Below are 21,676 nucleotides of genomic sequence, written 5' to 3' on the forward strand. Positions count from 1 at the left end.
GAAAATATGCGAAAATGAAATCACCTGAAGCTCCTTGATTTCGGATTCCTCCACCAAAACTTCGACGAGAGTGACGGTGATCGCAATGGCTCCGCCGTTGTCAAGTCAAAATCTCTTTCTCGACTTGTTTAAACTATGCATACCGGTTTAATATAAATCGAAATGCAGTCTTGGTCTAAACTGGTTTACTTACTGCTGGTTTAGTTTAATGATGGGTCTAATTTTTTGACATATATTTGGATGACAAGGTGTGATTCATAACCCATCCCTACTACGCCGGGTAACGCGACTTAATGGAATCGAACTCCGGTGGGAAGGCGGAGTCAAATGGACTTAACCACTTGATTAAAGGCACATCAATGATGAGTCTAATTGTAAACCTGTTTTTTCAAAATTTCCAACACATTCATCGTTGTTCAATTAATTATAAGCTATGACTTATTTCATCTGACGATTTCTTTGGAGAAAATAAGCAATTTATTAATAAACACACGAAACATCAAACATGAACCAAACATACAGAAAAAAAAAACAAAAAAAAAACGGACAAGCTGATGAAGGATCATATGGTATCACATATTCACGGCCCTCCCTTGTTTTATTTTATTTGGTATCACTGAAAAGATGATAAAGACCCTCCCTTATTGCATCACACACACACACATATTGACAAACACGCATCATCTACGAACAGCGTCTATGCAGAGTCAACTCCATAAAAGAAGAGATCACCAAACCGATCATTAGTTTGAGCTTTCCCACCAAGCATCACCAGTCCTTTCTTACCATCAATGGTCCCAGTCGTGGACGCAGACCATCCTCTGATACTTGGAGTCTCTTCCTCTTCACCAAACTTATCCAGCTTCTCCCACTTCAACGTCTCTGTATCAAACGCAAAAGTCCCACCACTCAATTGACCCGGACCCTCGTGAGCTTTTGGGTCCATCGCTATCTCACCTCCAAAGATCAAAAGGTATTTCCCAACAACCGCACTAGCGAACACACTCCTCGCACAAGGCTTCTCACCGAACGTTTCCACTTGTGTCCACTTGTCTTGAACAGGATCGTAGCAATGAACATCATCAACTTCACATCCGTTGAATCCATACACAACCCATACCTTCCCTTGTACCACTTCGAGCCCGGCTCCTCCTCTTATGCTAAAGGAACCTCCCGGGGTCGAACACTGAACCCACTTGTGATCAACGATGTTGTAAGCGTCTAGTGTCTTGAGCCGAACCGTAGCGCTCACTCCACCGAAAACGTAAACGTTTTTCTCATCGGCTGCCATCGAGTGGAAGCTACGAGGAGTGGGTCCTTGTTCGACCGGAGTTAGCAGTTTCCACTCGTTCTTGATCGTATCAAACGAGTAGAAGCCGTTGTATTTTCGTGAAGCGTCTCGGCCTCCAAAGACATAGAGGCTTGATCCAATTGACACCATACGGACGCCTAAGCAAGAGAGGTTTGGAACGTCTCCGGTGGCTGGAGAAATGGACCAAGTCCGGGTCTCGAGGTCGAAGACATAAAGGTGTTTGTCGATGGGCTGATTTGGTGTGAGCTCACCACCAAAGGAGTAAATCTTGTTTCCTACTTGTGCTATGTCATGTGAGCATCTTGGCCCTGGACCCTCTCCTTTTTGCTCCACCTTATAAATAAATCATATTTGTTAGTTAGAGATTTGGATTCTGATTAGTAACATGCATGCATAATAGTGGAATTATTCTGCGATTCTTGCAGATTAGTGAAAATTTTAAAAGTAAAACCGTCATTAATATATATGGATTTCCAATAAAGACAAGTGTTTTGTTTTCTCTTATTATGATTTTTTTTTTTCCATTTTTATTGACTTTATCAATCAAAAACCTTAATTGTGTTGTATGGGTTAAAAATCATTTTTTATGTTGGTCTAAGATACTACTAATACCTTTATCCACTTTCCACGCAATTTTGGAGTGGACGGCAAAGAAATATAGGCTCCAAGTGAGTGCAAAACATCAGTGGAACGTCCGTGAAACCCAACGATTTTGCCACCTTGGAGGACAAACTTGGTCCCGGAGACAATTCCAAACGGCGGAGAAGTTTTGCCTTTATAAGTCTTGAACGTAAGAGTTGAGATGATCTCTTTTGTTGAGACCCCAAAAACTTTCTCATGATAACCTTCCACGTATACTATGTAGTCATCTGCATCAACCTCAAACTACAAAGAGAATTCTCAATGAGAAAACCAATAAATTAACAATCTCAACATGCATAAATATATCTATATTAGTACCTCCTCAGCTCCTAGCAAAGTCTTCTTCCCACGTTCATCGCCAACAACCACTTGAGAACCATTGACATACTCAAACTTGACGAAGGCGATACCATCTTCGCCTTGCCCTACGTATACTTTTCTAACACCGTCGTAAGAACCATCATCCCATACATCTCCTATCTCACCACCCTTTGCTTCCACCTTTTGTGCCATCTCTTTTGCTTGCGAGTGATCAAATCTTACCAATATTGCCTGTTACTACGAATATAATCAAATCTTATACAAACTACAATCATATAAGAAAGAGGGAGAGATATGTGGGGAGAGCTGACCTGAGGCTGAGAAGAAACTAACGATTGTTACATACTTACATGATCCTTTTGGAAAAATTGCATGGGTATTTATTGACCCATGGAAGATACACGGTCACCGTTTCAGATTTGTCATGTTGTTTTGGCCCAGGGAAAACAATAGAAAATAATGTAATTAAATTATAAAGTTCTATATATTATAATCAATTAGTTAAAATTATCATTTTAAAAATGCATAAAGCATATTTTTATAACTGGAACCAATATATTTTGAAAGAAAATCATATTAAATAGAGAGGAAAATTTGTAAGAAAAAACGCACAATATAATTTTATTTTCCATATGGAATAAAAAAATCACTAATAAATGTCCCAAACAAATAAAATTAGTATTCAAACATAAAATCTGGAAACTGTGGCAACTGGCCCCTTTATCACTCATGTAGAGACGCGAGGCATATCAAAATATCAAGTGTTGCCGATATATATGAATGATGAATTGATGATGACTCCATGGGTATATAATGCTAATTGTTGCCGATAAGAATTAAGAATAATGTGTACACGTCGACGTATTTGGTCTTAGATGTCTATCAGGTAGTTCATGTTTTTTGTAATAAAGAATCATATATCAAACACTTAGCAGAATATGCAAAACTTCAGACATGCTAATTAAACCCTAATTAAAATATCAATCCGAGTTACTAAAATCCATCTCAATAGATTGATTTCATAATTTTCATTTCATGATTTTGTCAAAACTAATTGATCTTGAGTTGGTGTTCTTAACTATATCGTTTATATTGATTTTTTAGTGCTCAACTGATAGGGAAACTGGTAACGCAAACAGATGTCTCTGTTTTTTAATTTTGACGTAAGTCTTCTCAAATCTACTAACAAACACCAGATCTTATCCGTAAGGCATTAAAGATTACCAGCTATTTAATCAAATCTTCTCCAACCCACAAACAAAATTTAATGCCATGTCATTGTAATAGTACAAAAAAAATTCAAAGAGAAATTAAAGTTTCACCAAACTATCTTTTTGTTGTTGTTGTTGTTGTTGTTTTAATTACAGTTTATAAGCAATGGAGGATCTAAGAACAGATTATCAAATCTTTTTATACATCTCTTTTTGGTTTAATAATTTCATCAAACTTTTGAATCACAACCATGTTCCCATCATCTCTGCTTTTGCGGGTTCTCTCTATATTCTTACACTTAGCTTCGAGCTTCTTAATGATCAATGCTCTTGGCTGTCGTCCCGACCAGATTATGCATTTTAAGAACGAGTTTGATTCCCGCAGTTGCAATTAAACTGACTACTTCAATGGAGTCCGGTGCGATAACACGACGGGTGCTGTCACCAAGCTACAACTACCAAATGGCTGTCTCAGTGGCATTCTCAAGCCCAACAGTAGCCTCTTCGGGTTGCATCAGCTCCGTCACCTTAATCTCTCAAACAACAACTTCATCTCCTCTTCACTTCCTTCCGAGTTTGGTATTCTCAACAGATTAGAGGTCTTATCTCTTTCCTCTAACGGCTTCATCGGCCAAGTTCCTTCTTCACTTAGTAATCTAAGTCGGCTTTACTTGTTAGACCTTTCCCACAACCAGCTCACTGGTAGTTTCCCACTTGTGCAAAACCTAACCGAGCTATCCATTTTATCGCTTTCTGATAATCACACTTCTCTGGGACACTGAGTCCTAACAGTAGCCTCTTTGAGTTGCACCACCTCCGTTACCTTGATCTCGCTTACAACAACTTCACTTCCGCTTCTTCACTCTCTTCTCGTTTCGGCAGTCTCAACAGATTAGAGTTCTTGTCTCTTTCCTCTAACGGCTTCATCGGCCAAATTCCTTCCTCATTTAGTAACCTAACCTGGTTAAACCAGTTGGATCTCTCACATAACAAGCTCACTGGTAGTTTCCACCTTGTCCAAAATCTCACCAAGCTTTTCTTTTTGAACCTTTCCTATAATCACTTTTCTGGAACCATCCCTTCTCTGCTCACCATGCCTTTCTTGTCAAATCTTGATCTCAGTAGAAATTTTCTCACTGGTCCTATTGAAGTTCCCAACTCCTCTTCATCTAGGCTCGAACATCTATACATTGGGAATAACCAATTTGAAGGACAGATTCTAGAGCCTATCTCAAAGCTCATCACTCTCAAATATCTAGACATTTCTTTTCTAAACATAAGCTACCCAATTGACTTAAGGCTCTTGTTCACTCTCAAATCTTTGTTGATACTTGATATTTCCGGTAATAGTTTATTGGAAACTAGTATACATTCAGATTTAGACATCCCATTGAACTTGAAAAAACTGGACTTGTCCGGTTGTGGCATTAATCAGTTCCCAACCTTCTTAAAGAACCTTAAGAAATTGGAGTATATAGACCTTTCCAACAATAAAATAAAAGGGAAAGTCCCTGAGTGGTTGTGGAACCTTCCTCGTCTGGGCAGAGTGAATCTTTTAAACAATTTGTTCACTGATTTAGAAGGTTCGGGAGAAGTTTTACTGAATTCATCGGTGAGGTTTTTAGATTTGGGTTATAACCATTTTAGAGGACCATTTCCAAAACCACCACTCTCTATCAACCTCTTATCTGCATGGAACAATAGTTTCACAGGAAACATACCTCTTGAAACCTGCAACCGAAGCTCTCTTGCTGTTCTTGACCTATCCTACAACAACTTAACTGGTCCAATTCCTCGTTGTTTGAGTAATTTCCAAGAGTCTCTCATTGTAGTGAACCTCCGGAAGAACAACTTGGAAGGAAGTCTTCCAGATATATTCTCTGATGGTGCCTTGCTTCGGACACTTGACGTTGGCTACAATCAACTAACCGGGAAGCTTCCAAGGTCTCTTCTGAATTGCTCTATGCTAAGGTTTGTAAGCGTAGACCACAACAGAATCAAAGACACATTTCCTTTCTGGCTTAAGGCTTTACCTGATTTACAAGCTCTTACCCTCCGTTCAAACAAATTCCATGGCCCTATATCTCCTCCTGATCGAGGTCCTCTTGCGTTTCCCAAGCTGCGCATACTTGAAATAGCAGATAACAACCTTATAGGAAGCTTGCCACCAAATTACTTTGTGAATTGGGAAGCATCATCACTCCACATGAATGAAGATGGGAGAATCTATATGGGTGACTACAACAATCCTTACTATATATATGAAGATACTGTGGATTTGCAATACAAAGGTCTTTTCATGGAGCAAGGAAAGGTCCTTACTTCCTACGCCACCATTGATTTTTCTGGGAATAAACTTGAAGGACAGATTCCTGAATCCATTGGTCTTTTGAAGGCATTGATTGCACTCAACTTATCCAACAACGCTTTCACAGGTCATATTCCTCTGTCTTTGGCAAATGTTACGGAGCTTGAGTCACTTGATCTATCAAACAACCAACCAACTCTCAGGGACTATTCCTAATGAACTCAAGACCCTCTCGTTTTTGGCTTACATAAGTGTGGCTCATAACGAACTCAAAGGTGAAATACCACAAGGAACACAAATCACTGGATAACCTAAATCCTCCTTTGAAGGGAATGCAGGGCTTTGTGGTTTTCCTTTGGGGGAAAGTTGCTTTGGGAGAAATGTGTCACCAACACAACTGCCTGAGGAAGAAGACGAAGAAGAGGAACAAGTGTTGAATTGGAAAGCAATGGCAATAGGGTGTGGGCCTGGGCTGTTGCTTGGATTGGCAATAGGTCAAGTCATCGCTTCATACAAGCCAGAGTGGTTTGTCAAGATAGTTGGTTTGTATAAATGCAGGAACCACTAGGATTGTTTCGGTTTTGCTTTCAATCTTTGAATGCTTGTCAAGTTGTTGCTGGTCTTGTAATGAAGTAGTTACTACTTTGATAATGTAAGAATGATGAACTTTCAATAGTTATATACAAATCTGTTTCTTCTCTTCCCAACTTTCATGGGATCCAGGGCGGACATGGAAAAGCCTGATGTCATATACAAACATTAAACAGAGGAGTGGGAAAAGGCAGAGAATCCCACAGCTTATGTCGGATAACAATTATACACATGAGAAACTTTCTCAAGTATTGACTCATTGTCACTTAGTTACAATCTACAACTGAAAACAAATTTAGAGGACAAACTCCAATTTCATTGATTGCATAAACAGAAGATATACACACTTAACTTGAATAATAACACAAAGAGAGATTGTGAAAATCCTTAATACATATTCCTCTCACTGTTAGCTTTGGGTAATGTAATTGAAGTGGTGACTACAATGCTAATTTATCAAAAAAAATAAGCAACCAACTTTGTCAAGTCACAAGCCTACTAATTTCATTCCCTTGTTTTTTGAAGATTCTCTTGTGACATTAGCCTTGCGTTTTACGGGACTCTCTCAGTTCTTGATCTCTGATGCTATGCCTCCAACATTGAAGAAGTGCTGCTGCAGAATTGCAGATTTTTCGGTTCTTGTGTTTTGTAAGATTCTCAAGCCTCACCATGATCCGTCTTGTTTCAATAGCAGTTGCGCTTATGGGGAACTCCATGAGTAAAGAGAGTGTGTCTACGCAGATTGATGTCTCTACTTCAGCCGCGAGAAGACCCTTTGTGTTAGCCACATCAGCTGATTTCTTGGCTATTTCGAACAGTTCTAGAGTCTCCGTGTCGTTCTTCTTCAAGACATGACAATATTTAGGGTCTTCAGATACTTTCGCCTGTTGATGCTTCTTCAACTTGAGTAGCCTTGATGTTGCTGGAACAGACTTAGAAAGGCCAGGTTTCTTCAAATTTTGCTTAATCTCTCCCGTTCCATGAACCCCAAATCTAGGGTTTTTAGAAAGTTTCATAGGTAGAGCCGATTGCTTCTTCTCTCCAGTTTCTTCACGAGTCTTAGATCTTTCATCTGTGTTCTTCTTCGGCACCAAAAACTCAGTCTTTTTCTTAGTCTCTGCCGCAAAATCATGAGATCTCTGATGTTCGTTCTTCTTCAACTCCGAACTTGCTTTAACAACATTAGGTTTCTTCAGATTCAAGGGAAGAGCTTTGTTGCAAGTATAAGCGTCTCTTCCGCTGGAAGAAAGAGTATTCATCCAGGAGGAGTTGAACAAACCGTGAGCTTCCATTCGTAATCTACTTAGGGTTTCACTCTCTCAAATTTGGATATCGAATTATGGAAAGAGAGAAGAGTTCTCAGATATTATATAGAGCGTAGAGAGTAGAGACCTAAACAAAAAAGGAAATAAAAGGAAGCTTCCTTCACTCCCACGCAACAAAACAACGTGGGCCGATACTATTTCCATTTTTTCTTGTCAAGTTCCACGAAGGGTAAATCTGTTAGAGATTTCAACGTTAAAAGTTAAAACAATCAGGATCACAAGGGTATTTTCGTCAAATATAGTTTTTTAAAAAAATCCTCTGTTTTCGTTCTCTCTTAATCCGATCCTCTGTTTTGTAAGAAGCAGAGGTTTATAAGAGCCACGAGATTAACGAAAAAAACTGTTTGTTTCAGTTCCATGTAACAACGGTAAGTCTCAAAAGCTAACACGAAGTAAAGCAAGAATTAGTCTGTTTCAACATAAATTTACATAAACCAAAATTACTTTTACAAAAAAAAAATATAGATTAAAAAAAAAAAAGAGAAAAATCCTCTCAGTTTTTACATTCTGATCCAAATTTACACTGAGAATCCTCCACTGCCTGAAACATCATCTGGAGGACTAATGGTGATCCAAAGCAGCGACACGGTAATCGACACAAGCCCGGACCAAACATAAACAATCGTTGGAACCTTTCCTCTTCGACCCATCAATCCTTTAGCAAACGGATACATATGAGTCAAGACCCATAAACTAAAGAATGTTCCTCCCAGTAACTTGCCCCATTGCGGAATCACACTGTATATTGTCCTGGAAGCTCCAATCACTATCGCAACAAGGTTCACTACAATGATTGTAAGCGGCATGATGAACAAGCCCGTCCATTTTACTATGTAAAGATCCGCAAAGATGTCATCTTCGTCTTCTCCTGAGGATTTCGATGTCAGGGTGAAGGAGATTTCGATTCCGGCTATTACTTTGAGCAAACCTTGAACGACTGCTGCGAGATGAGCGCTTGTGCCTCCTATTAACCAAAACTGTTCATTTCTCCACCATTCTTCCAGTCCGATTCCCGACCATTTGACCTCCAGGAGTGAGATTAAGGTTAGGGTTACGGTGATGCAGAGAAGGTAGGAGAGAAAGTGGATATCGAGGCTCTGTACGATGAATTTTCCGCTGAAGAGACAGAGAGCAGGGAGGAAGCAATAGACGACCAAGAAGATGGAGGTAAAAGGGTAGATCCCGACGTTGAGGTAGGCGACTCGCTGGAGAAACTTGAGCCTTCTGGTCGCGAACATGGCGTTGTTCTTAGAGAAGAAGATTTCTACAGAGCCTGTGGCCCAACGGAGAACTTGATGGAGACGGTCAGTGAGATTGATTGGAGCTGTGCCACGGAAAGCATCGCGTTTTGTGATGCAGTAAATGGACCGCCAACCACGGTTATGCATACGATAACCTGTCACTACGTCTTCGGTGACCGACCCGTAAATCCATCCGATTCTATCTCCCCATTCGGTATTGTCTTCATACCTGAAAGACCAAATTAAATTCTAAAGGTTTAACTACATAACCGTTTATACTAACAGAACATATCTAATTTTTCAAAACATTACCAGCAAGAAATGACAGCTATGGCTTCAGCCACTGTTGGAGCGTCAAGGGGAGGCCGTGGCAGGAGCAAAGCACCGGGTGGTCTTCCGTTTTTAACCGACATGTGATCTGCTAGAGGCCGTCCTTGGTACTCTGCAACCGGAATAGTGTCTGTGAACATGGTCGAATTACCAAACTTTTTAGGCAAACCAAGATCTGGATCATCATTAAGAGGCTGTGTATCAGACTCTAAATCAGACGCTTGGGACGTTTGGGATGCTTGGGACTGAGTCCGGACATGCATGGCTGGAGCCTTTTCCTGACCGAACACGCCTGAGTACTCATTGGCTCGAGGTGGGTTGAATCCATAGAGAGCATACCTTCGGAACATACACCCTGTTCCGACATAGACAGGACCTTGTAACCCATCTAGCGCTCTCATGTTACCTGTTTCAGAACCGAAAAATGAATAAGCTATGGTGGCTTGTGACATAAGCATTACAATTTTTTGGTGGTTGAAAGTCAATGTAACAACTAACCGTCGAAGAAGACGGTATTGTGATTTGCATATCGATCAGATGGGTCGATTCCTTCGAATCGTTGTGGAAATTGAATGTAACAGATCCTGTCACCGCCTCGGTCCATCATGAAACACATTCCTTCCTTGATAGCTTTGGAATTGTAGATGTAGTGATCACAGTCTAGATTCAGGATGAACGCGCCATTGGATAGTATGGCTGAAGCTCTAACCATACCATTCATGGCACCGGCTTTCTTGTTGTGGTCAAAACCTGGACGTTTCTCACGCGAGACATAAGCAAACATAGGTACGCGGATATCAATTCCTGTGAAATCCAGAGCGCCTTCATTCGGTCCACCCATAACCGGTTCAAGCTCAGGCACTTTGCTCATGATCTACAAAATTATTGCATGTTTGACAAGTTCTCATGGTTTTATTTGAAATCAAGGAAGTTGATGGTTCATACCTGTAGAATTCCGGCGTGATCCCCTTTTGAATGATCAGGTTTAGGTTCAAACCATGTCCCTGGCCAATGCGTACCATCAGCCATCCATGTTGCTTTTACCACCTCAACCCCATCTGGCGGCAATACGCCCCCATTTTTCTCTCGGGCAATTCGCTTCTCCTTGAGCTCTTCTCTCATGTTGAATTGTTCAGCTCTTTTCTTGATTTGTTCTGGAAGACCATTGATCCTGACCTTGAATTCGTCATACTCACGCTTGATCCAACGACGATCTTTGACAAAATCTTGCCTTTTCTTGTTTTTTGTAGGGTCCTTTTTAATGTTAAAGTAACTATCCGGGTTCCGTGGCTCTATATCATGTTTTCTGCAAAATGGCACCCAATACTGCAAACAAAATTCAAAACCATATAGAATTTTGCCATCATCTAATAGACTAGTTAAGATACGCAGGGAGAGAAAGCGGAAATGAAACCTCAGCAAAACGAACAGCTTCAGCCATGGCTTCAAAGGTGAGAATTGCACCACCATCGTCTGAAATGTAGGCAGAAAGCTTCTCAATTGGATAATCCACGGCAAGGATCGAGAGAAGGGTATTTGCAGTGACTAAAGGCGGTTCTTTTTCTGGGTCAGCCGTGGAAACAAACACATCAACACCGGGAAGATCAGAGCGACCAGTGGGATTTGACGGAGAGGGCTGCTCAAATTTGTCATGCAAGGCAGCAAGGTCCGTGGCTCGGTTTATAGGGTTTAGCTTCGGAAGAATGTCAAGAATCCAAGAGAAAGCAAACCAAATCTCGCAGACTATCGACAGTCCCCATAGCCACATTGCATCCTCATTAGGATTCGTAACACGCCACCAAAGGAAGAAGAAGACTATCACGAGACGAATCACGATTAATAACCTGAAACAAGGGGCCAAATTGTAAGATATTTGATATTCTGTAATAGAAATCAAAAGAAGAAGAGAAAAAAGTTGAGGGGGTTATATGTGAAAACAAACAGTCACCTGTAGGGACTAAGAACTTTGGCCGGGACCTTAACTTTCCTCGTGAGAGGTTTCCATGGCTTGTCTAAGAAATCGGACTTGCTAACGCCACCATCATACGTATCATCCTCTTCTGACCAAAACGCGTTTCCAATACCGTATTTTCCTTTAGACTCAAACAACCACCTGTTATGATCAAAATCTCCCGTCTGGCTCCTCAACAACATTGATTTGTTATTCGATTTCATGACAGATAATCTCCTCTCCAGCTTATTCCCCATCTTAGGCCCGTCTCCTCCTCCTCCACCTCGGTTTGCATCACCTTTCGACTCCGAGGTGGACCCGGAGGAGCCAGCAGGTTGGTTGTCTGGTGTTGGTGGCATGAGGACGGTGTAATTGATGTAATCATTTTGGCTGGAGTAATCGCCAGAGACGTCCATGTCATCGTCACGGGAGAGGCTAACAATGCGACCACTGGACGTCCGGCGACCAAACTTGACAGCTTGTGGAGGCCGGCTTAAGGAGGAAGATTGTGAATTTAAGGTCTTCTTTGGTGGACTTGAAGCCATTACAATTATGGAATTTTCTTGTTTTGGGTCGTTTGGTTTCTTCAGCGAGAAACTGAACCCATTTTTTTTTTTTTTTTGACAAACCTGATTTAGGAAAAGAGAAAAATAAGAAAACAGAGGAATGTGTTAGGAGGGAAATGTTAAAGCTTTAGAATTTCAACGGTTAATAGATCCTTTTCTATTATAAGAAAAAAAAACTTAAAATTGAAATCTTTGAATTCTGAAATCTCCTTTCTTTGTGCTTTGCCTCTCTCTATCTCAATGAAGGTTGCTTATCAATGGTTAAAAGATTGTGTATGACATTATGAGCAAACTACAGAGATCAAATCATCAAAGAAACAAAAAAAAAGACTCTCTCTCTCGGAAACATTACCAAATTTCCCTAATTTAATAACCATTGAATTTCACATAGGAGGGATCAAAAACAATACCAAAGCAGGTTAAAATTCACAGGTGGTTTTGATTACTCATCTCCGTCTGTTTCCTTAACAATGTAGTCGCAGCTATCCATCGATTAGACGCCAAATCACGTCTAGTCCAGAAGCCTTCGGACCGGCGTCGGAGATTTTCCGACAAAACAACCGCGAAATCGGCCGGAGTCGAAAACGTCTTCAGCATGATGGCTAACAATTCGAAGAAATTCCAAAATTTCACAAAAATTTCTCATCAGAGGAATCGAAAACAGGCGAATTGTTTCCGAAATTAGGGAAGCAGAAGAGAAAGGTTTGAGCAACTTGATGTTGCAGCAACGTCTTTAGAGTGGTGATGATTTCTTCGACAACTGTAAATGTTAAAAGTTAAAACCCTTGATGAACTAACCGGAGATTCTGCTTAACCGGTCAGACCAAACCCGTGTTAATATTAACCGGCTAGACTATCATCATCACTGCAATTCGCAACTAGAGCCTCGTCAACAGACCAAAGCAATTAGTAAGTGTTAGCGTCCAAATATTGGTTCGCAAGAATTAGTGTCAGTACCAGCAATAGCAACGTTGCAAATTGTCGAACATTCATACATATATGTATAATATATATGGCCTATACAAAACCAATTTCAAGAAGTACAATCTAAGAAGAAACATAGCATGAGAATTTAGAAACCACAAAAAGAAAGCAGCACAACGAACTGAATGAAGAAGATATTCTCCGAGATCTTGGGAAGCACAGAGCGCAGTCGATAACGCCGGGAAGAAATGTTCCAGACTTATTTACCGCAGTTGAATCCCCCACAAACCGAGAGGATGATGATGAGAATCAAGGCAATGATGATTGCAAGAACAATCAGTTTTATCTTCATGTTCTGAAACCACATCTTCCTTCTCATTTGAGTTCCTTGTGTTCTGAAATCTTGGGCCTGTGACAATTCCGAGTTCAATCAAAAGTTGGAAACCCAATTCAACAGTAGTAAGAGAGAGCTGGCAACTCAAGCATGTCTGTGTATTGAACTTAGAACCATTTGCCTAAGAGAACTAACCTGTGAACGAAGGTTTTCAGTTTTGTCCACCAGAAGCTCAATTTTCTCACCACGATCAAGAACCTGCAAACGAGTGCGTTCCAAAATGTGAAAACAGTCAGCATAACATGCCTTTACAAGCGAGAACTGGACATTACCCTCTACAGTTTAAGGAATCAAAATATCATGATACTTAAACTCATACAGGCTTAACTCTACTGGAAATAGATTAGAACATAAAATTATACCAGTAACGAAAAAGAGTCAGAATCGAACCTTCTCAATATTTTCCATCATTACACCTTTAACTTCAGACACTTGAGCTTTCACCTTAGCAAGCTTGCTAATCTCATCAGGATGATCCATACAATACTGCATGTGCTCTTTCAGTTTCGACCTTTAAAGCAGCCAAAAAAGAGTCCGTCAATGACTATGTGCCCATGAATAATACAAACTTCTCAATACCAATCAAAGAGATCAAAAACACGTACCCAAATTCTTTATTCAAGCTGTTAGCTTGAGCAGTTGCAGCCTTTCCACCACCATATCTCTTGTTAAAATCCTCCTTAACTCGTTCCAAGAAAGCCATAGGAATCTGTCTCCCAGCAGAATCAACTGCAACAACACAATAGGCTGCACAAACGAGAACAAAACCGGTCAATTTTTAACTCCATATTGAGAGATAAAGCAGTAGATTCACCAATATATCGCTCATAAGAAAATTAACACTATAATAAGGAGTCCACTATCCACCATCAACATCACCCAAAATCCAATCAGGGTTAGTAAAACAGAGCTACTACATCAGGAACACAATACACCAATGCAATTTTCTCAAGCGATATATCCACAAATTTCCCAAACAACAAAATCCAGCCAAAAACTTCATGAAATCAAAAGCTACACGCAAATAAGCCAAGATCCAGAACCAGAATTGCAAATATTCATTAGCAGATCCACCAAACGTATCACTGATTATAGATCTAACATCAATTAAATATCAAAACCCAATACATAATTATTACTGAAAACTATACCAAACATAAGAACTCGATTCAAATTTCTCAATTAGGTAAAAAAATCTAAATCAAACAATGGATAAATCGACAAATCGAAAACACAAACGTATCACGAGCATAGATCGAGCAATATTTTGACTCACTGAATCCATTTTCGACGAGGTAATTGAAAGTATGACCATCGCAGTTGTAGGTAAACTTGTTGTTAGAAGAAGGAAGCTTCTGAAGGCACTGAGCAGCGATGGATGTGAAATTGCCTTTGAAATCTGTGAACTCGACAAGGATTACGGTGCCGCGAGCGACGAAACTGTAGATCAACGATTGTTGCGCCATTTTTTTTTCCTTAAAAACGACGCGAATCAGAGATTTATATCGGCGAGCGCACGAAGCTTTAGAGATCTAGAAGACTTAACGCTGAAACGCGTAGAGAGAATCGAGGACTAAATGGTGAGAGAGAGAAAAGAGAGAAAAGAGAGAGAAGACGGTGAAAAAGAAAAGGGTAGCTTAAACGTATTTGAAGAAAGAATAATCAAAAATTAAACCCTTGAATTTTAAGGGACTAAATGAGTAAATTTCAGAAAGATTTCGTCAGCTTGTGCAAATTCCAAATCTAAAGTTGGAGGACCTAAAAGCAAATTTGGAAAATTATAAGAGCATGCACATAGTTGATACTCATAGAGTGTCATTAACAATTTTTTTAATATTAATTATAATATTTGTTTATTATTTGAGATTTTTTATGATACTGTTTGAGATTTAGTATATTCTACGTTTTTATAGATTGTAATATTATCTTTTGTAATCCCATATTTTTATATATTTATTTTTGATTTTACAAATAATTTTTTTTTATTAATGATACCGATACCGGTCTCACCATTGGAAACAGATTTATTTACACATACTCACGTAGATAAAGGGAATGGAAATTTTCTTTTGTAGACTAAATTTAACAAAGGAAGTTTTTTTTTATCTTTTTATACAATGATAAGAAAATGTAATAATTACAATTTAGAGAACGCATTTTTAAAGAGAAATTGAACAATGTTAAAGGCATGCCTTATGTATTAAAGAGAAATTGAACATCAGTTGTTCCTTGTAAGGACATTCAAGTCTAAAAGATTCATTTTCAAAACAAAAACCTATAGCGAAATTACACATACTCACTATTTGATTCTCATCCATCAGCCAACTAAAATTTGCATAAACCCAATCCGTTTTTCTCTTTGGCAATTTATCAAACACCTTGTGTGCGCTCAGCAAAAACCAGAAACTTTGCAGCCATAAACCAATTCTTATCAAACCCAATCAAGCAAATCTATTTCTTGATTCAATCCTATGAATCTAAACAAACAACCTTGTATTTCTCAAGCTATAACACAACTTCCCTCCATATTTGTCTCGGATGAAAGAACCGTGGAGGAGAGAAAAAATTGAGAGAAAGTATATGTTTTTTTTTTCTCTGCTGTTGGCAAAAGAATTTTCAGCGACCAATCACGCCCTGCCCTATGTTGCATGGAAACGGGAGCGGATACGCGGAAACGGAATCGTTTAGAAGCGCTGAAGCGATTTTTTAGAAAATTTTACGGAAGCGGTACGCGATGGAAGCGTATAGTATATATAAAGAATATATATATATATGTATATATATAACTATATATTAAACATTATATCATATTACAAGTTATATTAACCCCATAAATCTAATAAATAAATTTTAAAAACTAAATTTAAAAATTAAACCAATTTTTACAACAAACAAAATCAAAATAATTCAAGAAAAAAATTATAACACTATATTCATTCTTTTTTTAAATAACATCAAACAAAATCGTTTCAAATTATGTATATTATAGGTAAAAATATGATCAAACTCAAGTCTCTCGAAATTAATCTAAATTAATAAATCATTTATAATATCTCTCACATATTAGATTCATGTCATTGCTATTTTCTAAACATGATTTTGTTAAAAATAAAATACAAAGATTAGTATGCAAAATTTTTAGTTTGAGTTTGTTTGATTAAAAAGACATTAACCATACGAATATTTGTATGATACCAAAAATAGACAACCCTACAACTCTCTCTGATTATAGACCCATTGCTTTGTGTAACGTGCTCTACAAAATTATCTCCAAATGTTTAGTTCGACGTCTCAAAACGCATCTTGATTCAATTGTCTCGGATGCACAAGCTGCTTTTATACCGGGGAGATTAATAAATGACAATGTAATGATTGCACATGAAATCATGCATTCTTTGAAGACTAGGAGAAGAGTTTCCCAAACTTACATGGCGGTGAAAACGGATGTAAGCAAAGCATATGATAGAGTCGAATGGAATTTTTTGGAAACAACAATGCGGCTTTTTGGTTTTTGCGACAAATGGATCAATTGGATCATGGCAACAGTCCGTTCAGTTCGATACTCAGTTTTGATTAATGGCACTCCCCACGGCAATATCACACCTTCTAGAGGTATAAGACAAGGTGACCCTTTGTCTCCATACCTCTTTATCCTATGTAGTGATATTTTAAGTCACCTAATTCGAAGCAAAGCTCAAGACGGGGAGCTACGAGGTGTAAGAATCGGAAATGGAGTACCGGCGATAACACACTTACAATTCGCGGATGACTCCCTCTTTTTTTGCCAAGCAAACACAAGGAATTGCCAAGCCTTAAAAGATGTTTTTGATGTCTATGAATACTATTCGGGCCAAAAAATCAATAAGGACAAATCTATGATAACTTTTGGCTCACGAATTTATGGTAACACTCAACATAGACTCAAAAACATTTTGTGCATTCAAAATCATGGTGGGGGTGGTAAATATTTAGGCTTACCTGAACAATTCGGTCGGAAAAAAAAGGAGATGTTTGAATATATCATTGAACGGGTCAAGAAAAGAACAGCCACTTGGAGTGCGAAATTTTTATCCCCGGCAGGTAAAGAAATTTTAATAAAATCTGTAGCTCTCGCAATGCCTGTATACGCGATGTCATGTTTCAAGCTACCACAAGGGATCATTTCAGAAATTGAATCCCTCTTAATGAATTTCTGGTGGGAAAAGAACCCAAAACAAAAAGGTATTCCATGGATTGCCTGGAAACGTCTACAATTCTCGAAAAAAGAAGGAGGCCTAGGCTTTCGGGATTTAGCAAAGTTTAACGATGCTTTACTTGCAAAACAAGCCTGGCGCATTATTCAGCATCCGCACTCTTTATTTGCCAAGATTATGAAAGCTCGCTACTTCCGGGATAGCTCGATCTTGGAAGCCAAAGGTCGCAAATATCAATCTTATGGGTGGGCTTCCCTTCTCTCAGGAATAGATTTACTAAAAAAAGGTTCTAGATACACGGTCGGAGATGGTGATACTATCCGTTTGGGCTTTGACAACGTGATTGATGCTCATCCACCAAGGCCAATTCGGGTTGTTGAATCTCATAAGGGTATTTCGCTAGGATTTCTCATTTCTAAAATTGGTACGTCACGATCATGGGATACTACTAAGATCGCCACATATGTGGACCCACGAGATCAATCCTCTCTTTTGAACATTCACCTTGCACGGGAAGAAACCAGCGACACCTTACTTTGGAATTATAACAACTCTGGCGACTATTCCGTACGATCTGGTTATTGGATGCTCACTCACGATCCTTTTCAACCTCATGATCATGTCCCTATCCCTACAGGTTCAACGGATCTGAAAAACAAAGTATGGAAATTACCTATCATGCCAAAAATTAAACACTTCTTATGGAGAGCCATCTCGCAAGCCTTACCTACCATGACCAGATTGGTATCCAGAGGTATGAACCTCGATAAAACTTGTCCTCGATGTCGACGTGAAGAAGAAAGCATCAATCATGCTCTGTTTACTTGTCCATTCGCAACTATGGTTTGGCGACTATCGAACCTACCTCAGCAACATCTCCGTTTTACCCATGATTTTGAAGGAAATTTATCAAATTTAATGAGTTTTACAAACCAAACAACCCATGACGACAAAAAGCTCATGCCGTATTGGTTCCTTTGGCGAATTTGGAAAGTCAGGAACAATTTTGTTTTTAACAAAGGAAGAGAAAGTGCTTCCAAAACAGTCTTGAAAGTACAATCTGAAACAAAGCATTGGATTTCGGCAACTACTAGTCAAAAGAAGAGTGATACCACGACAAGTCATCATCCGCATACTCTTTCTTCCAGTCGTACCTGGCAGAAGCCGCCTCCTCCATTCATAAAGTGTAATTTTGATGCAGGTTTTGATACTCATACACATCAAGCGACAGCAGGCTGGATCATTAGAGATCATCAGGGCACACCGAAATCTTGGGGATCAGTGCAACTTGGTTATGCAACAACTTCACTAGAAGCCGAGACAAAAGCATTATTAGTAGCAATGCATCAATCATGGATTCGAGGACATAAGGCCATAATCTTTGAAGGGGATTGTGCAACGTTAATCAAAACAGTCAACGGTTCAAAGAAGATCGGCTCATTGACAAATCTCCTTAAGGATATCGAATTCTGGGAAAAGAAATTTCAATCAATTCGTTTTGCTTTTGTTAAAAGAGATGGAAACATGGCAGCCCATCTTCTAGCAAAGTTTGTTTCTATATCCTCTGTTTTTTATTCAAATTCTGTAATTCAGCCATGTTGGCTCCAAAACCAACTTTGTATTGACTTTTCTAATTTAATATAAGTATGCTTTGACGGAAAAAAAAAAAAAATAATAATAATTTCATGTTTTATTTGTAAAATTGAATTTATAAAATGGAAGCGCAAGCTTCCAAACCGGAATCGTAAGCTTCCAACGAGCTTCCAAAGTTGAATTTTTGGAAACGCGATGGAAGCGAGATTCCGAAAGCTTCTAAGAGCTTCCGATTCCGACTAAGATTCCGAAGCGGGAAGCGGACCTCCGACGAAGATTCCGTGCTTCCTAGGCCCTGCCACGTCACATGATACCCAGTATCATGAGTTTCACTGGGCTGATACGGATCAGACCCATAAAACATGTTTGGTCTATTTAAAAATAATAAATGGGCTTCTGATACTCTTAAAAGTTCTGCTATGTACATGGTCTAACAAGTTACTAGTATAACGAAAGTTATATACAATATAGCTGATAATATATATGGCCTATACAAAACCAATTTCAAGAAGTAAAATCTAAGAAGAAACATAGCATGAAAACCACATAAAGAAAGTAGCACAAGGAATTGAATGAAGATATTCTCAGAAATCTTGGGAAACACAGAGCGCAGTCGATAACGCCGGGAAGAAATGTTCTAGACTTATTTACCGCAGTTGAATCCCCCACAAACCGAGAGGATGATGATGAGAATCAAGGCAATGATGATTGCAACGACAATGAGTTTTATCTTCATGTTCTTGAACCACATCTTCCTTCTCATTTGAGTTCCTTGTGTTCTGAAATCTTGCGCCTGTGACAATTCCAAGTTCATTTAAAGGTTGGAAACCCAAGACAACAGTAGTAAGAGAGAGCTGGCAACTCAAGCATGTATGTGTGTATGGAACTTAGAACCATTTTCCTAAGAGAACTTACCTCTGTACGGAGGTTTTCGGTTTTGTCCACCAGAAAATCACATTTCACACCACGGTCAAGAACCTGAAAATGAATGCGTTCCACAATGTAAAAACGGATGCCTGTGCTAGACATTCCCCTCAAAAATTAAAGGAACCAAAAGATCATGATACGTAATTCATACGAAAAAGGGTCACAATCGAACCTTCTCAATGTTTTCCATCATTGCACTTTTAACTTCAGACACTTGAGCTTTAACCTTAGCAAGGTTGCTAATCTCATCAGGATGATCCATGCAATACTGCATGTGCTCTTTCAGTTTCGACCTTTAGAGCAGCCAAAAAAGAGTCTTGTCATTGACCATGAACATAAATAATACAAACTTCTCAATGCCAATCATATAGATCAAAAAATAAGTACCCAAATTCTCTATTCAAGCTGTTTGCTTGAGCAGTTGCAGCCTTTCCACCACCATATCTCTTGTTAAAATCCTCCTTAACTCGTTCCAAGAAAGCCATAGGAATCTCCCTCTCAGCAGATTCAACTGCAACAACACAATATGCTGCACAAACGAGAACAAAACCCGCGCGTCATTTTTTTTTAACTTCATATTGAGAGGTAAAGCAGTAGATTCAGAAATATATCCCTCATAAGAATATTAACACTATAATAAAGAGTCCATATCCACCATCAAATTCGACATCACCCAAAACCCCAATCTACATAGGGTTTTTTTGGTCAAAAATCCTTGGGTTGTGACTTATTTACATTTCAATCCATCTTTCTTAAATTCTAAACATTCCGAAAATCTAATTGAAAATATTGTCCTAAACGGTTTATATCCTTAATTCTCTCTTAAATCTTATCTTTCCTTAACTACACTCAATTAATTACTAATTTTTTTAAAATATTTTTACCTAATTTACACATAAATATATGATTATTTTTTCACTTTTATTTGATCTTATATTTAATTTATTTTGAATTTCTATAAAATACATATAGTAAATTTTTTTTGCATATGATGTGATTTAATTTTTTAAAACGGACATATATTACTCAATCGATGAAAAAAAATATGTACAATTTCCCACATTGCTTTAAAAATTGGACAATGGTTCAGATTCATACTATAAAAAAAAAAAACCAAAATGATTCTGAATATGAATGAACATGAAGCTTGATTTATCAAGCGTCCAAAATTAAAAGTGTTATTTATTATCTTATGTTTAATTTGGTATATTTTTAGGAATAATTATGTATTGACGTTGATAATAGATAACATTTTATTATTATTTTTAACCTAATTTTATTATGAATTAAGTTTTAATTTTGATAATAATTAATTAATAAAATTTCATTCGGATTATTATGAAATTATTAACACTTTTCTTCGAATTATTAACTACATGGGATGCATGTAGCTTGATTTATTGTTACCTAAAATTCAACTTTCCCACAACTTTGATAAAATAATAGATAACACTTTTAATTTTATCAGTCGACTTTCCCAAAATCATGGCGAATTATTATGGTGACTAGACATTTGATCAAAAAAAAAAAAGAACTCTGACTCATAATAAGTCATAGAAAAATCCAAATGCTCAATTAGGCAAAAAAACAAGGAGCATTGATCGAGCAATATTTTGACTCACTGAAACCATTTTCGACGAGGTAATTGAACGTATGACCATCGTCGTTGTAGGTAAACTTGTTGTTCGAGGAAGGAAGCTTCTCAAGGCACTGAGCAGCGACAGATGAGAAATTGCCTTTTAAATCTGTGAACTCGACGAGGATTACGGTACCGCGAGCGACGAAACTGTAGATTAACGATTGTTGCACCATTTTTTTTTCCTTAAAAAACGACGCGAGTCCGATTT

The 21,676-nt window shown here is 38.4% G+C and overlaps 5 protein-coding genes and 1 pseudogene across 6 annotated transcripts; 1 reads left to right on the forward strand and 5 right to left on the reverse strand.

Annotated features, from left to right (window-relative positions):
• Nucleotides 1–498: 498 nt before the first annotated feature.
• Nucleotides 499–2,619, reverse strand: LOC9315498 (nitrile-specifier protein 2). The gene is made up of 3 exons (XM_021028319.1): nt 2,273–2,619; nt 1,925–2,197; nt 499–1,645 (listed from the first exon to the last, which is right to left on the reverse strand). The coding sequence occupies exons 1-3, from the start codon at nt 2,465–2,467 to the stop codon at nt 698–700; spliced, it is 1,416 nt and encodes a 471-aa protein (XP_020883978.1). The 5' UTR covers nt 2,468–2,619; the 3' UTR covers nt 499–697.
• Nucleotides 2,620–3,661: 1,042 nt separating this feature from the next.
• On the forward strand, nt 3,662–6,493 carry LOC110229137 (annotated as a pseudogene).
• A 78-nt stretch (nt 6,494–6,571) lies between these two features.
• LOC9317327 lies at nt 6,572–7,845 on the reverse strand. The gene has a single exon (XM_002881214.2). The coding sequence runs from the start codon at nt 7,675–7,677 to the stop codon at nt 6,925–6,927; it is 753 nt and encodes a 250-aa protein (XP_002881260.1). The 5' UTR covers nt 7,678–7,845; the 3' UTR covers nt 6,572–6,924.
• Nucleotides 7,846–8,037: 192 nt separating this feature from the next.
• On the reverse strand, nt 8,038–12,650 carry LOC9317328 (cellulose synthase-like protein D1). The gene is made up of 7 exons (XM_021028316.1): nt 12,209–12,650; nt 11,230–11,861; nt 10,696–11,125; nt 10,227–10,607; nt 9,780–10,155; nt 9,264–9,687; nt 8,038–9,180 (listed from the first exon to the last, which is right to left on the reverse strand). The coding sequence occupies exons 2-7, from the start codon at nt 11,775–11,777 to the stop codon at nt 8,229–8,231; spliced, it is 3,111 nt and encodes a 1,036-aa protein (XP_020883975.1). The 5' UTR covers nt 11,778–11,861; nt 12,209–12,650; the 3' UTR covers nt 8,038–8,228.
• Nucleotides 12,651–12,728: 78 nt separating this feature from the next.
• LOC9317330 (vesicle-associated membrane protein 722) lies at nt 12,729–14,732 on the reverse strand. Of its 2 annotated transcripts, none has more exons than XM_021028320.1 (5): nt 14,393–14,732; nt 13,722–13,863; nt 13,507–13,627; nt 13,252–13,314; nt 12,729–13,131 (listed from the first exon to the last, which is right to left on the reverse strand). In XM_021028320.1, the coding sequence occupies exons 1-5, from the start codon at nt 14,580–14,582 to the stop codon at nt 12,982–12,984; spliced, it is 666 nt and encodes a 221-aa protein (XP_020883979.1). In that variant the 5' UTR covers nt 14,583–14,732; the 3' UTR covers nt 12,729–12,981. The 2 variants fall into 2 exon arrangements, with proteins under 2 accessions (XP_020883979.1, XP_020883980.1); XM_021028321.1 differs by having other exon boundaries at nt 13,507–13,560; nt 13,774–13,863; nt 14,363–14,431.
• A 4,469-nt stretch (nt 14,733–19,201) lies between these two features.
• Nucleotides 19,202–21,641, reverse strand: LOC110229138 (vesicle-associated membrane protein 722-like). Its single transcript, XM_021028322.1, has 5 exons — nt 21,452–21,641; nt 20,217–20,358; nt 20,002–20,122; nt 19,818–19,880; nt 19,202–19,695 (listed from the first exon to the last, which is right to left on the reverse strand). Exons 1-5 carry the CDS (start codon nt 21,639–21,641, stop codon nt 19,546–19,548), a joined length of 666 nt encoding a protein of 221 aa, XP_020883981.1. The 3' UTR covers nt 19,202–19,545.
• Between the last annotated feature and the right edge of the window lie 35 nt (nt 21,642–21,676).

This window comes from Arabidopsis lyrata (genome assembly GCF_000004255.2).
Source record: "Arabidopsis lyrata subsp. lyrata unplaced genomic scaffold ARALYscaffold_4, whole genome shotgun sequence".
Lineage (NCBI taxonomy): Eukaryota > Viridiplantae > Streptophyta > Magnoliopsida > Brassicales > Brassicaceae > Arabidopsis > Arabidopsis lyrata.

What these genes read in the sequence shown, in the direction of transcription:
- LOC9315498 (XM_021028319.1), bottom strand. Translation starts at nt 2,467, where the DNA reads ATGGCACAAAAGGTGGAAGCAAAGGGTGGTGAGATAGGAGATGTATGG. An exon ending in CTTTGCTAGGAGCTGAGGAG is followed by an intron (nt 2,198 to 2,272) that starts GTACTAATATAG and finishes TTCTCTTTGTAG; the next exon opens with TTTGAGGTTGATGCAGATGA. An exon ending in TGCGTGGAAAGTGGATAAAG is followed by an intron (nt 1,646 to 1,924) that starts GTATTAGTAGTA and finishes TTTATTTATAAG; the next exon opens with GTGGAGCAAAAAGGAGAGGG.
- LOC9317327 (XM_002881214.2), bottom strand. Translation starts at nt 7,677, where the DNA reads ATGGAAGCTCACGGTTTGTTCAACTCCTCCTGGATGAATACTCTTTCT.
- LOC9317328 (XM_021028316.1), bottom strand. Translation starts at nt 11,777, where the DNA reads ATGGCTTCAAGTCCACCAAAGAAGACCTTAAATTCACAATCTTCCTCC. An exon ending in ATCACGCCGGAATTCTACAG is followed by an intron (nt 10,156 to 10,226) that starts GTATGAACCATC and finishes ATAATTTTGTAG; the next exon opens with ATCATGAGCAAAGTGCCTGA. An exon ending in ATAGCTGTCATTTCTTGCTG is followed by an intron (nt 9,181 to 9,263) that starts GTAATGTTTTGA and finishes TTGGTCTTTCAG; the next exon opens with GTATGAAGACAATACCGAAT.
- LOC9317330 (XM_021028320.1), bottom strand. Translation starts at nt 14,582, where the DNA reads ATGGCGCAACAATCGTTGATCTACAGTTTCGTCGCTCGCGGCACCGTA. An exon ending in AGCTTGAATAAAGAATTTGG is followed by an intron (nt 13,628 to 13,721) that starts GTACGTGTTTTT and finishes GCTGCTTTAAAG; the next exon opens with GTCGAAACTGAAAGAGCACA. An exon ending in CTGAAAACCTTCGTTCACAG is followed by an intron (nt 13,132 to 13,251) that starts GTTAGTTCTCTT and finishes GAATTGTCACAG; the next exon opens with GCCCAAGATTTCAGAACACA.
- LOC110229138 (XM_021028322.1), bottom strand. Translation starts at nt 21,641, where the DNA reads ATGGTGCAACAATCGTTAATCTACAGTTTCGTCGCTCGCGGTACCGTA. An exon ending in AGCTTGAATAGAGAATTTGG is followed by an intron (nt 20,123 to 20,216) that starts GTACTTATTTTT and finishes GCTGCTCTAAAG; the next exon opens with GTCGAAACTGAAAGAGCACA. An exon ending in CCGAAAACCTCCGTACAGAG is followed by an intron (nt 19,696 to 19,817) that starts GTAAGTTCTCTT and finishes GAATTGTCACAG; the next exon opens with GCGCAAGATTTCAGAACACA.